Raw genomic sequence first — 15,324 nt, forward strand, 5'->3', positions numbered from 1 at the left:
GGGTCAGGCCTTGCTTATGCTGAAAGTTGACAATTCAATCCAAGTCTCTCATGTGAATGGCAGATACCCAACCACTTGAGCCATCACCTGCTGCCTCCAGGGGTGAGCGTTAGGAGGAAGCTGGAGGTGGGGAACAGAGCTGGAACTTGAACTATGCATTTCAATATGGAATATGGGCATTTTAACTGGTGTCTTAAACTCACAAGGCCAAACCACCCATCCATAACCTGGGTCACTTATCAAGTTTCTTTATCTTCAAATTCTTTAGACTTAGATCTAATTATTTAGGTAACAGTCCAGAATTAAATTTTTTTTATGAAAATCTAAAGGTTAATCTTGTGTGCCAACTTCACTCGGACCATTTTTGAGTGTGCTGGTAAGGATGTCTGGGTGAGGTTAGGACTCAGTTAAGGTGACTGCCCTTCCCAGTGTGGATGGGCACCACACAGTCTGCTGGGGGTCTGCACTAGACCAAAAGGCAGAAGGGAGAATTCGCTCCTTTTTCCTTCCTGCCTACCAGCTGGAGCTGGGATGTCTGTCTTCTGCTGCCCTCAGACTGGGATTTATATTATCAGCTTCTCAGACCCTTAGCCTCTGATTGGAATTACACCACCAACTTTCCTAGGTTTCCAGCTTGCAGATGACAGATTGTGGGACATTTCAGCCTCCAAAACTGTGGGAGCATTTCCTCACCATAAATCTCTATTGGCTTTGTTTCTCTGCACAACCCTGGCTCAAAGACTGCCCCCTCTCAAGATAAGAAAGACTTTACAATATGGCTTGTTTCCCAAAACTATAACATCCAGGGAGAAAAAGAAGAGTGGTGGAACATAAAAAAATCTCAGTGGGAAGTGGGACATCTCAAAGTGAAAAGACAGCAGGGGAGTGGACAGATATTGCCAGAAAATTGAAATTAGGTTGTGATTACCTACACATTGTCAGTGGCGTTCAATACTAATGGCGCCAACTGTTGGGCCAGTATATTACGTGGTCTGTTGTCAAAGAATCATGCCGGCTGTCAGCACTCTTTAGGGTTTCCCATTATTCTTTGAAAAGGAAACATATGCACTGGCAGCTACTATAGAACCCAATACGTTTTTCTTTTTTTTTTTTTTTTTTTATCACATGAATTTCTTAACTCTCAGACCTGTTTCAAGTCATTTCAAAGGAATTCAAAAGTAAATTCGGATAAAACTATGGTTCTTATGATAGTTCTACTTTCAAGCAGATCATTAACACATCAAAGAAAGCAAAGGTCAACTTAAGGGCTTTTCACTTAAAAACCAACATCTGTTTTCTTTCCAGGCTTTGCAGTAACCCAGATAAATGTAAATAACTATAAACCAACTATATCTAATATGCTTTATAGGATACTGTTTAAAAATCTACCCTGAATGCTACAGAAAGACATTTAAACAAGCTAAGAATCCTTAGAGAGGAAATGAGACAAACCAACATATATTCACCTAAAAAAAGAGAAAAGAGAAATCCTTGCCCACAACCATTTTAGGCATCACAACCACTCGACTGATCAGCAGGCAAGGCAACCCGCCTGTGAGCCTCTTGAATTTACATATTATTTCCAGCCCACGTTGACTTCTAATTACTTCACATACGACACAGACACATGTTCCTCCCAGCATGCACTGAGTGGCTGGAAATGCTATTCTTTGAAAAGAAACTCAGCAGCACAGGGATGCATCACAGCAGTGGAAAGTTATTGCTCCATGGGACAGGGGAAAACAAACCCCACAGTGAGGTTAATTGCCTCGTGCCCAGGGGACCATACAGGATAAATCAATACTTCAAGTCATAGGATAATGATTTCGGTCTATACTGTTGTTGTCTTGACTATTCATTCCATCACAGCGAGGAGCAGCTATTCCTAGGCTTGTCTATTGAGATCCACTGCCTCCTCGTCTTGCCCTGCTCTGTGCTCTGGGAAGATGACCCTCTATGCACCACACCACCTTGGTCTTCCTTGCTGGCTGTTATCCACTCCATCTGGGCAGTGGGAGTCATCAGCAGGACAATGGACGTAGACAGACAGAGAGGTCAGGTCTTTTCTCCACTCCCTTCCTACTCTGGCACCACAGTCCTGGTGGCAGCCATAAACTTCCATCAGTATAGCTCTTCTTCATTATAGCTGTTCCCTTCTAGTTCCATCTCTCGGGGACTACACAGGTGCCATTTCCTTCTCTCACTCCTTCAGGGCTAGGGGTTAGGAGCCACATCCTGCTCTTAACCCTCTACAGGTGCTTCACCATTTATTGTGGGTTCCTTTCACTTCACCTCCACACCTCTGTAAGTAATGCCAAGTCCCTTAACTTGAATAATCTCTTGTGAATTCTGCTTGCTGCCAGGACTCTAACGGATACAGGCAGGAAGTGTGTAACCAAAGAACCTGGCATGGAGACCAGAACAAAGACATCTCTCAATAAATACCTGCTGAGTCAATGTGTTCCTGGGATGCCATCTTCCCATGCAGGAAGTAGCAGAAAAATGCAAGCTAGAGTGTCCCAGGGCCAGCATTCCACAGCTACCTTCTCCTTTGAAAGGTAGGCCTATCTTTTCCCCAACAAGCCCTTTCTCTGGCCACAGGACACAGGACACAATCAACTGTGTGTTCCCCTTTAATCCCTGCACACACATCCCCCCAACCTTTCATTCAACAAGTATTTATAGAGCATTGGTTACAGAGAAAGCATTTAACAAGGGGTGGCCCAGGGCATTATGTTCTGTCATTATTTAGGTTGCCTTTGTACATCAGACTCCATCTGACGGAAACTGGAAGCATCCGTGGAATTTTAAGAAAGTAACAGGGAGTTCGCCAGCCTGGGTCAGCACCAAGGCCCGGTATGTAGGCAGCAGTCACTAGAATCCGCGTGATATGCCAGAGAGCATGTGCTAGTACTGCCCATGTTTGACAGGAAATGAAAATAATTACGAATAAAAAGGGAAAAAGAAGGCTGAGGGAAATGCATAAGTAGTTAAGTCTCTGTGCTTTTTAGCTGCTACCATTAATAATGTATCTCTGATATACTGCATTTTTATATGGCCATCTTTGATCTCATCTACAGTTTAAAGTAAGATTTCAGAGATCAATACTCATTCAAGTTGTAAAAATTGGTTTTCTACCCTATCCACCTTCCCTCGCTCATCTCTCTCCTCCTCACACATTCTTTGGACAATCTTATTTTTGGCACAACTCTCTTCACATTCTAAAGAGCACACATTTGCTCTTGGTGTGGATGAAAAAAAATAGGAGCACTTTAGATCAAGAGAAAAAAGCTGCCTTTAGAACCCAGAATAGCGTATCCAAGCAGAGGCAACACACATGCCACACAATATTAGGGTCACTGGGGAAGGATGGAGTTGTTTGCTGTGGACTACAGAGTTTCAAAAGACTGTTATCCAGGGTCCTGTTCTTCTCCCCCTGGGTTCTGCACACCAGCCTGCAGCTGTGCTGTTTAAAAACAAAATAGGAGGGCAGGGAAGAAGGAAGAGGTGAGGCACAGTCATGCAAATGAGGAGCCAATTAGCAGAGAAAACAAAGCGGACAATGCCCGCATCAGGGTGCCAGGTGGCAGCAAGGTGCTAACAGGAACTCAGCTGATGAAAATCAATTCTGCGGGAAGCTTTGAAAAGTACTTCTGACTTCTACCAGGGCAGGGGCAAGAGGGAGACTGGCACCTGGGGACCCCGCTGTGGGCGTTCTTACCTCTGTTGTTGAAAGCACAGTGTCCTCATCCAGGCTAAGCACCGCATCTGTGATGATGTTGTCATAGGGCAGAAACCGGCTGCTCATCACCTGGGGACAAGGAGGAAAGGCGGCAGGAGGGAGGGAAGGAGGGGATGAAAGAGGTAACCTTAGTGTCTTGTTTTCAGGAGAATTCCAGCATCCTCACTTTCATAAAGAATATTCTACTCCCGAGATGGTACTGTGGCATAGCGGATAAAACTGCACCTGACACCAGCATCCCATGTAGGTGTCAGCTCACATCCTGGCTGCTCCACTTCTGAGCCTGCTCCTTGCTCAGGGCATGGGAAAAGCATCAGAAGATGGCCCAAGTGCTTGGGTCCCTACCGGCCACCTGGGAGACCCAGAAGAAGCTCTAGGTTTCTGGCTTCAGCTGGCAGTTGTAGCCACCTGGGGAGTGAACCAGTGGATGGAAGATCTCTGTGTGTGTGTGTGTGTGTGTATACCTCTTTCTCAGTTTCTCAGTAACTTTTTCAAATAAATAAATAAGCCTTTTTTAAAAAGAATATTCTACTCCTATCTCAGCCCTCAATGTTAAGATGTCCGTCTCCCATCAGCACATATTCATTTGTTCAATTATTGAGCAACTACAGTGGGTGTATCAGGCTGGTCAGAGTACACAGCCTAGTAAGATAGATTCCCTGTCATTGTGGATTTTCTAAGCACAGATGAGGAAAAAAAATTACATACACAATTAGATTTTTAGCTGTAGCAATCGGGGGAGTAAATAAGTACTCAGATGTAATTTCATTGATAGTAAAATAAGCTGATTTAAAGAAAAAAATCTTAAATATGTAACATATATGATCCACAAATTTAGGAAGTTATTATGAAGGTGCTATATGAATAAAGTTTGGGCTAATTCCAGGGTAGGGTGTGGTGGGCCTGAGTGTGAGTATATGTGTGTGTGTTTGGTGCTGTGTGAGACAGAAATATTGGCTGGAAAAAGTGACATGTGAATGACTACCTTGTGACCGTCTCAGCGTAAACCTTTGTGGTGAATGTACCATAGAATAACTAACCATAATGCTGATCTCTACTACCAACATGTTTAGAACATGTACTATGGGCCAGGACATATTCCAAGTCCTTGATATGCATCATCTTGCTCCATTGCTATAACAACCCCATGTTATAGAGGAGGAAGCTGACACACAGAAAGCATAAGCATTTTGTCCAAAATGGACCAGGATTACATCACAATGGTGCCATCATATAGAACATCTTGGCCTATACCAACATCTTGGTGCTATCTATACCTGTCTCAGGTTTGGAAAGGACCTCAAAAATGGACATATGGACAGATACAGCAATTGTACATCACCACCTTCCTCTGGAAGTCCTATCAACAGTTATGACACCCTCTCTGAATTCACACTTGGTGAGAAAGGACATACCTGCCGTCTATCTTGAAGGCGGAAAGGCTAGGAGGTGAAGTGGATGGACACTAGGGACAAAGGGAAAGGCGAAAAGGCAACATCACAGGTACCTTCTCTACCAATCTGAGCTCCCAGCTCCATTTGTAGCAAGAAGCTTGCTCCTCCACAGGGTTCAACTCACGTTTGGGTTGCATGCCTGTGGCACCACTGGAGGGCCTGGGATGCGAAGGAATGGAAAGTGCCCATCCTAAATCATCTTCAGGAGCTCCAAGGATGTCTCTACCACACAAATGGTTTCAGGGACTGTGCCTATGCAGCTGCCAACTGGGCCACAGTTTTGTTTTTGTTTTTAATCTTTCTCAGGCTTTCAAAATAAAATACAAAGCCATCACAGCAACTCCACGTACACAAGGCTCAGAAATCTATGCCTGAAGCAATTCTTCTGTTCTTGTTTACATGTCCACTGACTAACACAGAAACCATTAGCTGGCAGCTTAGCAATGCCCTGACCTTTCCCTTGTTAAGCCTACAGGGGAAAGCTGCAAAGACAAGGCCCATAAATTCAAAACAGAATTTTGCAGACAATGCAGCAAACACATCAATTTTAAGTGCAAGGCTAGATGTGGAGATTTTAAAACAGAGATTGATAAAGACACAGGTCTTAGTCCCTAACATCTGTCCAACCACTAGTTGGACAAGGTCTGTTTCCTTTCTCCTGAACTTGCATTATCAACAGAGGTTAAGTGCACCTCTGCCAGCCAATTCCAAATGCCCATGAAGAAGCTGTAAAACTTGCCTCAGCCAACTTCCTGGATGACTTAGCATAAGAAGAACTGATAGGCTTACAAAGTCAATCCTGAGTGAACTGGATATTCCCTGTTAATTCATTTAAGAAACATTTAGCTATAAATAGGGAGCTCAACTTTTTTGAAATTAACAGGATGAGAAAATGGTCAATACTCAAGAAGTCTACTCTACTGAGGAAGACAAGAAATATACATAAATGATCACACAAAGCACAAGAATCCATGATATTTGTTGAGCACCTCTGATGTGCCCACACTTCTCAGTACATTTATAAGGAGAGTATCACATTACTGAGTCCTTGTAGCTACCTTATTATAGTTAGGTATTAGGATTGTTTCCATTTACTGAAGGAGGGATGGAGGCACAGAGATTAAGTAACACATCTTAATTCACATGAAAGTGAACTAGACCCCATAACACAAGTCATGACTTGATGATGTCTGCCAGAGAGTAGCTGCCATTTATTAGAACAGACAATGTATGTATAATGGGCACAGGGCTGGCTAAGTGCCTCACATTTAATTCTCAAAATGGGCCAATGTTTCCTAGAATACGGAGCCTGAAGTAACACTTTGATGCCAACCAGGGCACTGATAGGGAGGAAAAAGGCTTAGGAACCATCTCATCAACTGGAATTAGGGGCCAAGGCAGTAGCTGGGACTGGACAAATTGCCAGAAGCCCACATACAGATGTGGCTGGGAGAATCTGATGCATCTAATAAGAGACATCTGATAGAGCTCACGAGAAAGGCACTACAATCACCATCCTCATCCTCATCACTATTTTACAAATAAAGAAACAGAATTTCTTCTCTCTGACAGTGGACATATAAAATCAATGAGTGCAGAGCATAAAAATGTAATACTACATAAAGAGCCAGAATGGCTCCCAGTCAGTCAATAATACTGGATCCTGGGTGAATGTCCTGACATATCCAAACAAAAGAATTACCTACTAGGAGACCTGGTCTGTGAACGAATAAAAAAGAATCCCAACATTCAAAGTTAACAGCACACATTTGAGCCTTGTGCAAGGCTTCAGGGACTGGAATCAGAACTCTGGCTTCCCTACAACAAGCTGCTCTGCTGGGGACATACATGTAAGTGGTTGTAAGCAGGAGATTTTTGTAGGCAAGGTCCTTTCATGCAGCCACACACATGGTGACATAGACTCACAAGGGTAAGGAATACAGATGCCAGGAGGCACGTGATTGTTCTCACACCCACCTCCTCTCATTAAATGCCTATGAAGCAGCTTTCTGATAACCACACTGCTTGACTACAGCCCATGAGTGCTGGGATGACACCTGTCATACCACTCCGGGCATTCCAAGCCTATGACACAATGTCCAGCACACAATATCACGGAATACAGGACCTGAAGAGTTAATGCTTGGACCATCTTGTTATGTGATAGTCCCAGACTCATTGCTTTATACTGAATCAAGGGCCACTTTTGATGAGTCAAGTGATAATTTTAAATGCTTCAGCCTAATCAACTAAGATTTTTGTCATTCCAGTTCAAAGTTATTTCACTTGGTCTGAGCCACTCTCCCACGCCCTGACCCCTTGGAAACTAAGAGGGACAGTCTCTCAGATGGCACTGCGTCACCGGTCTCAATTTCACTTAGCAGCAACTGATTGAACAGGGGCTTAGAGGATTTAAGGAAATACCGACAAGCAGAGTTGAGGAGTGTCAAGAAATACTGCAAATGACAACAATAATTGTAAATGATCAAATTTGGTAGGCGATAGAATCTGAGGGGAAAAGCAATGAGAGGAAAGTCTGGAGAGGCTGGCTAGGACAAGAAGACACAATCCTCACATGTCAATGCATGACAGCAGTAAGTGGAGTCCGTGAAGGGCCAAAAAGGAAGATCCTTTCCCTCTAGGCAGAGTGACCTAGAGAACAGAAAAGCAGCTAGGATGGAGACAGCAAAGAAAATAAAGTTAAAGATGCCTTTTCCAAAGCAAATGTGGGGAAGAACTACTATTCTGAAAGACGCAGCTCCCGGAGATAATTCAGCAAAGCAGACATCATGCCTCACCACCACCATCAGCCTTATCTTCACCCTCATCACTTACAGGAAGTTCACTATTGTGGGCACTGAATTCACTTAGTCCCAATAGCAATCCTTTGTGGGATGTATTATTATTTCCGCTTTGTGAAGGAGGAAACTGAGGTTCCAAGAGCTTAATCATGTTTACAAGGTTGTAAAACAGGTACAGGTTAGTATTAAGACTGTGCCTTGATGGGTTGGAAATCCTGGGCTATCAAAACAAAGGACATCCTCAGATGAGTACAATTGTAGGGAAAATAATCCAGGACAAGCAGCTCTCCCAAACAGGAGGAAGACACCTGATGCCCCATGGAGAAGGGAAGATTCCATGGTGGTTCACCAGTTAGGTCCCCTTCGAGTCCTACCTTGCTTTCTCCTTCAATGACAATGACAGGCACAGCAGTGGCAGGCCAGCGGTGTTTGGCCGGTAGGGGCTTGTCACAATTCCAAAGAACTATGATCTGAAAGGAATGGAGATCATTAGACAGCTGGGTTAGGCTGCCTTTATGTAGGCTTCCAACCCAACTTTTCCCACAGGCAGTGAAGGTGGAGAATGCAACAAGGGACACTTGAAGATTGAATTTTAAAGTGAGTCCACTCCTACACAACCTGCAGAACCTTGTCACTTCAACACGGACAAAGATTAACCTAAAACACTTGTATACCGGGGGGGGGGGGGGGGGGTAAGCGGGAAAAGAAGCAATTTCTGGGTGCTGGAGCTTAATAAAGTGGTTTCCTACATTCTGATCAAGTTAAATAAAAAATGTATACGGAATATCTGAACATTTACTGTGAGTGCACACTATACCAGGCGATGTGAGAGAAATAAAAGAATTCAAGCTAGAGCTAGGCAGAGCTCTTGTATTGGATTTTCCAGAATGCCTGCTGATTTTATGTCACTTTATAATTTCCAATAAAGGCATTTAGTTCAAAAATGCGTCCTTCAACATGATTTAATTCTTTTCTTACTTGTAAATCTTCTTATATAAACTAATTCACAAATCAGCAAATCACCGTTAGAGGATAAGAGTGGTACTGATTTGGAAAATATTGTTTTCAAAGAATCTTCTGCTCCCAATTTTATAAATAGTCACAGTTGCTGTGAAAGAAAAGTTGATGTCTCTGGACACCAATGATTCTGCCTCTTTGATTGGAACTTAAGTCTTCTGGTTCTTTCAGTAACTTCTCTGATGTTACCCTACTATTTACACATTTAAAAGCAAAATAATATGCATACATATTCTTTAAAGAATGTGTTGGCTTATGCGTGTGAGCAGGTGTGCATAAGTATCTGCATGCATACTACAGCGAACTTCAAAAAGTTCATGGAATGGGGGTGCATCTGGAGTAGCAGTCAAATTGCTGCTTTGGATAACTGTATTCCATATTGGAGAACCTGGTTTGAGCTGTGGCTCTTTGGCTTCCAATCCAGCTTCCTGGCAATGAGCACCCTGATAAGCAGCAAGTGATGGCTAAAGAACCTGGATCCTTATCACCCACATGGGGAACTTGGATTGAATTCCAGGCTCCCAGCTTTAGCCTGGCTCAGCCCCAGCTGTTGCAGGCATTTGGGGAGTGAAACAGTGGATGGAAGATTTCTATCTGTCCCTCTGTCTTTCAAATAAAATGAAAATAAGTAACTAAAGATAAAGAGGCATGAAATAAAGAGAATTAAGTTCATTTTTGAAAAAAAAAAAGTTTGTGGAAGACAGAATTAGATGGTTGTGGCGTTAAAATTTTTTAATTGTACACATAGCTTTCCATAATATATATTTTTCATCAATTTTGAAGACCGATTGTATTCAGGGCTTTCTCATTTTTTTTGCACCAAAATAAACTTATCTTTTAATTCAACTGTCCACAAACTTTTGAAGAACCTTACCATCTGTGTATCTTAACCTTGTATTAGTGCAAAGGTCTGTCTGTAACATCCCTTACTTGTGGCACACTGCATTCCCAAGAACCAATACATTGATGCGAAGGACATAACGAAGCTTGACAAATGAAAGGGGTGTAGCAGGGTAGGACTGGGGAGCCGAGGGAGTAACAGGTGGGGAGCGAGGTCTGTGGAGGTGGGCGCGGCACTCACCTGAGCACAGTACTGGGACTTCGCTGCAGCCACGAGGAGCTTCAACACTGGCTGGGACTGAGAGACCAGGGGGGTCACCGCATGGATGACTGCAGTGAATCTGGACGGGGGCTTTATACCTGAAAGGAACAGGAGAGAGCAGCCTAATGAAGCACTGAGAAACCAGCCTTAGAAAATGGCTTCTTCTTGCTCCATTGCTCACCCTGGAGCCAATGTACCTTCTAGCACATTCTCCCTTCTCACGCCCTGGCAGAACGAAAACCAGGTAGAAAGCTGCTACTGCACTACTGCCTGCATCTACAGGGCTCAGTGAATTAGAGATCGATGTCTGCCCTTCCTGTGCCATCAGCTTCCTCTGGTGATGTTTCCTTGATCTCCCTTTAGGTTCTTAGGCACCCAAAGTCTGAATCCAACCCCTGCCTGCTCACCACGCCCAAGAAAGGTTTTGTTCTAATCTCTTATATCTTAAGATGGATTATGTACATGTGCTGTCTCTCTCTTGCCTGTGTTTTATTCTTAATCATGTAATTAAGCCTTTTTGCCAAATTAATAGTATTTCATGCAATAACTAGCAAGACAGGTTAAAAGAATACTAGGTTTGAATACCAGTTGTTCTACTTAGTGACTGTGGAGTGTTGGAAAGATGACTTAACTCTGTGCTTGCACAGCTGTGAAATGGGGCTGACAGTAACTATTAAACTTACAAGGTTATTGTTAGAATTAAACTAGTTGATAGATACAAAGCACTTAGGGTAGGACTTAGCAAATAATAAGTACTCAATATGTGTTAGCTGCTACTGTCACCACCACCACCACCACCATCATCATCATCATCATTTTTGGGGAGGAAGCCTCCATAATCCAAGAGTTTCTTCCTTGTGCAGTAGCGACACAGCTGAGAGAAAGACTACATGATGCAGACATCTGCCAGCTGTGAAGGCACAGAAGGATCGTAAATGTGCTTAACCAGCACGGCCGCCCAAGGGAGAGAGGAGAGATGGCTTTTCCCCAGTGAGCTTTTCCAGAAGAACTTGCTATGAAGTGAGAAACAGGTGAAGAGCCTTTTAAAACCTGATTAGCTTAGATCCACTAAGTTGGCACTTTAGCAGTTGAAATGAGAATCAGAACATGCAAGGACATTCACGTTAAGCTTTGCTATTGATGGACTAAAGGTTAAAACCAGACTACACATGTTAAAGGAGTATGCAAGTGTTTTGTAAAAAAAAAAAAAAAATTCACTCAAGTAGCACTTTAATTGTACATTTGAAAGCTGATCTTTCCACTATCTAGACACACAGTCCACGTTTTGTCAACTGAGAAGAAACACAACAGAGGAACCACCTTTGCAACACAGTGACAAGTCATATGTAGATTTTCCTATAACAGTTTAGGGGCTATCATTTAAACACTTTCAATACACTAACTCCTAATGAAGATCTCAAGGCTCTACAAGAAATATTTAGAAATTCTTATCAACTATTGCCTTAATCTCAGAATTCTAAATATATTACCCAATGTGATGATTCACTTAATTTGATGTAGTCTCCATAACATGTTTGGTTTGGAATAAAGGGCTCTTTGTCATTGGCTGACTCTTTAGGTCATTAATTACTTATCTTACGGGTTTCAAGCTAAACATGTGTAACTTAAACAAGGGTGGGACAGGTTTGGGTGGAAAACCATAAGCAATTTTGCTACATATCCTGAAAGATGCTTTATTATCCCAGGGTCTTATGTTTGGAACTGTGACTGAGGGGGGTTGTCCCAGATGTCACTAACAGGAGACCAACTAGGGCTTCAAACACATTTGTCCATGGGAGTAACAGGAGCCTTTTGTAGAGCTTTATTTCTGCCCATTCTCTTCTCTCCACTGTGCTTGGATTAAGGCTCCTTGAGAGCGGAGGTTGAACCTTACTTGATTTTTTATCTCTAGCTCTATCATAGCACACAACAGGAGTATAATAGGGGTTGGTGTTCTGACACACTGTGTGAAGCCTCTGCCCATATAGATGCAGTTCTAGTCCTGGTTGCTCTACTTCCAATTAAGCCTCCTGTTGATGCACCTGAGATAGTGGAAGGTGGCTCAAGTGCATTCTCATGGGAGACCTGGATGACACTCCAGGCTCCTGGTTTTGGCCTGGTCCAGCTGTGGCCATTGCAGCCATTTGGGGAATGAACCAGTCGATGGAAGATGTCTGTCTGTCTGTCTCTCTCTCTCTGTAACTCTGCCTTTCAAAAGAAATAAGTAAAACCTATTTTTTAAAAAAAGAAGCATATAATAAATGTTAAAAGAATGAATACATTTGCTTTTCAATATATATATATATTTTTTTTTTTTTTGACAGGCAGAGTGGACAGTGAGAGAGAGAGAGAGACAGAGAAAGGTCTTCCTTTGCCATTGGTTCACCCTCCACTGGCCGCCATGGCTGGCGTGCTGCAGCCAGCGCATCGCGCTGATCCAAAGCCAGGAACCAGGCGCTTCTCCTGGTCTCCCATGGGGTGCAGGGCCCAAGCACCTGGGCCATCCTCCACTGCACTCCCTGGCCATAGCAGAGAGCTGGCCTGGAAGAGGGGCAACCAGGACAGAATCCGGCGCCCCGACCGGGACTAGAACCCGGTGTGCCGGCGCCGCAGGCGGAGGATTAGCCTATTGAGCCTATTGCTTATTTCTCCTTATTCAGTTTTTCTTTGGCATAAGATAGAAGTATAGAATTGTGAAAAATAATTAGGGAGAACTCTTGTAACTATTTTATTTTCTATCAGACTTGAAATTATAGCTAACCCATTGTCATGTTCAAAATGATCCACAATTTGGGGATCCAATTTCTCAAAAAGAAATAACTCTATATATTTAATAAAGGGTAGCTGCTCAAATAAGAAATGAGCCCCCCCCCCCCCCATTTTGCAATGCTGTGCTGGATTTATAATTCTTGACCTTGATATGCTATTTACAAAGGCTCAGAAAGCAAGCTCCAATGCAGCCTGTTCATCAAGGCTTTAGTTCTGGATGACGTCTTGAGAGTAAGGAAAGGCAGCTCCCTAAAGGACTTCACTTACCTAAATTAGCATAGTAGTAAGGAAAATCTCCCAGATAAGATGAATACTGTGGTAGCACGAACAATCCTCCAGGATGTTTGTTCCATATTAAACTGTTACGTGATATGTGCTTGAATATTCTGTCCTGAATAATCTAGAATACAAAAGCGTAACACACCATGAGGATGAGATTCTGATGAGGACCAGGCTTAACCAAGTTTGAGGGACGAGTGCTGATGGTATACAGCAATGCCTACCCGCCCGGTCCCCTGCCGCTAATTCTCCACTGACAAAAATATCTGTCAGAGGAGAAGTGACAGAGTAATGTAAAAGAGGGGAAAGATGAATGATGCCTATTCAGATTTGCTGTTTAACTTCAGTTCCACCGTCAATTCTATCTTGTCTTTCTACGGTTCGTTTCAAGATAGAGTACGCAGAACAGTTACTCTCTCCTTGATGGCTGAGCATCTAACAGCAGCTCCAGATGCCGATCAGGGAATCATAGAGCTGTCAATGTGGACCACGTGGAGAATGAACTGGAAGGGTAGGAAAGGGATGGCACATCTCAGGACTGTTGAGGCTTTGGTTTGTCCCTTTAATTAATTTAGGAGGTAGATTCATTTGGGAGTCATATTTCATTTTCCTTTCTAAGTCAGTTGCAGGATTTTGACTACTGAACTTAACTGAAGTTTTTCTATATTTCACCTCAAAAAGCGGTGAGTTAACAATTGTTCAAAACATTGTACATAAAAGGACAAGAATCACAGCATTCGAAGACTAGCAATAGTCAAACTAGTTCACTAGTTTTTTGGAGTTTGGGACCTCGCAGGTCATTAAATTCTACATTTAGACTCAGGCATTCTCCCATCTGCAATCATTTGTCAGTTGATCGTGATTAGTCTACTTTACAGTTTTCTCTCTGTGACTTTCTAACTCTTGTAATTACACTATCCACTCATTAAGGTATGATGTGTCAATTAATTAACTTGATACAGAATTTCATATTCTCAGCAATATTTTGTACTTAAAAAAGGGAGAAAAATCCTGAAATAAGTCTTAAGAGATTTAAGACCTAAATCACCATTTTCCAGAGTCTTATTTAATGCAGTGATTTTAAATACAGACTATTTTAACAGGAGTTTTATTATTTGGTCAGGTTATTAAACCTTCATTTCATCTCATCTGGTGACTAGATAAGTAATAAATATGAGCTATATTTTCTGTGCAAACCTTGTATTTATTTTCCTAATGACAAAGATTGAAGAAAGCAGTGAAGAAACTTAGAAGAATACAAATATCTTAATTCAATGATTTTTTTCATTTTATCTTTTATTCTGATTGAAAATACTAACTTTTATGGCTGCATAGAGCCTTCTAATTTAGTGGAAATTTTAGAAACCTTGTTAAAATCTTTGTGATACAAGAACGATGTGTTAAAATGTTGTTTTCTAGGCATTACTTATGGGAAAATTGTCATGGTTGTAAAGGGTTTTGACATGGTTAGCAATTTCACCTTGTACATCAATTATTTCAGTTTTTTTATTATTTGTACTATCCAAACCCACAATCTATTTATTTCCATTTATAGTTGTTCATTCAGATCTTCCTTGTTTTTTTTTTTCTTTCCAAATTTATGTACCTCTGGGCATGTGGTCATTTAAATAAGTTTGGATATCAAGACACAGAATAGATTAACAAACGACAGTACTGTAAATCCAACCTACAAACAAATGACGTGACACTCAGAGCTGTCACAAAGCAGGTCGTCACTCACTTTGGTTCCCTGGGTTCCTCATTGCCATAGGCTTTTTGGTCCAGGAAAACCATGCTGTTATCTTTTAGAACATAAGGATATGCTAAGCATAAATTGTGCTCTTCTTCCAGACAGAAGGCAGTAGCTCAGACAGGAGCGTAATAGGCAATGTTGAGTCTAACCTCAGTCAGGCAAAATTCTACCTTCAGGGTCCCTTTTCCCCATTCATAATAATAAACTGCTGTATTCATTACGACAAGCTCTCAGAGTTGAAGAACTACCTACGTTTTTATACTTAAGGCTTGATTTTTGCTTTTTTATAAAACAAAATCTCATTCCTGTGTTTCTTTTATTATGCATAGTTTAAAAAATTTCTACACAGCTATAATATTGTAGATGTTATCGATTTTAGGTATTTCCCATATTATTCATAGCATTCC

The 15,324-nt window shown here is 42.1% G+C and overlaps 1 protein-coding gene across 1 annotated transcript in view; it reads right to left on the minus strand.

Annotated features, from left to right (window-relative positions):
* Positions 1-15,324, minus strand: part of EXT1 (exostosin glycosyltransferase 1) — a 308,046-nt gene that overhangs the window by 10,466 nt on the left and 282,256 nt on the right. Inside the window, exons 5-8 of the mRNA XM_002710745.5 lie at positions 13,153-13,285; positions 10,096-10,214; positions 8,372-8,467; positions 3,722-3,811 (exon numbers count right to left, since the gene is read on the minus strand). Of these exons, the coding sequence (XP_002710791.1) occupies positions 3,722-3,811; positions 8,372-8,467; positions 10,096-10,214; positions 13,153-13,285 (438 nt within the window). The remainder of the gene's footprint in view (positions 1-3,721; positions 3,812-8,371; positions 8,468-10,095; positions 10,215-13,152; positions 13,286-15,324) is intronic.

The sequence above is a fragment of the Oryctolagus cuniculus genome, chromosome 6 (assembly GCF_964237555.1).
Source record: "Oryctolagus cuniculus chromosome 6, mOryCun1.1, whole genome shotgun sequence".
Classification (NCBI taxonomy): domain Eukaryota; kingdom Metazoa; phylum Chordata; class Mammalia; order Lagomorpha; family Leporidae; genus Oryctolagus; species Oryctolagus cuniculus.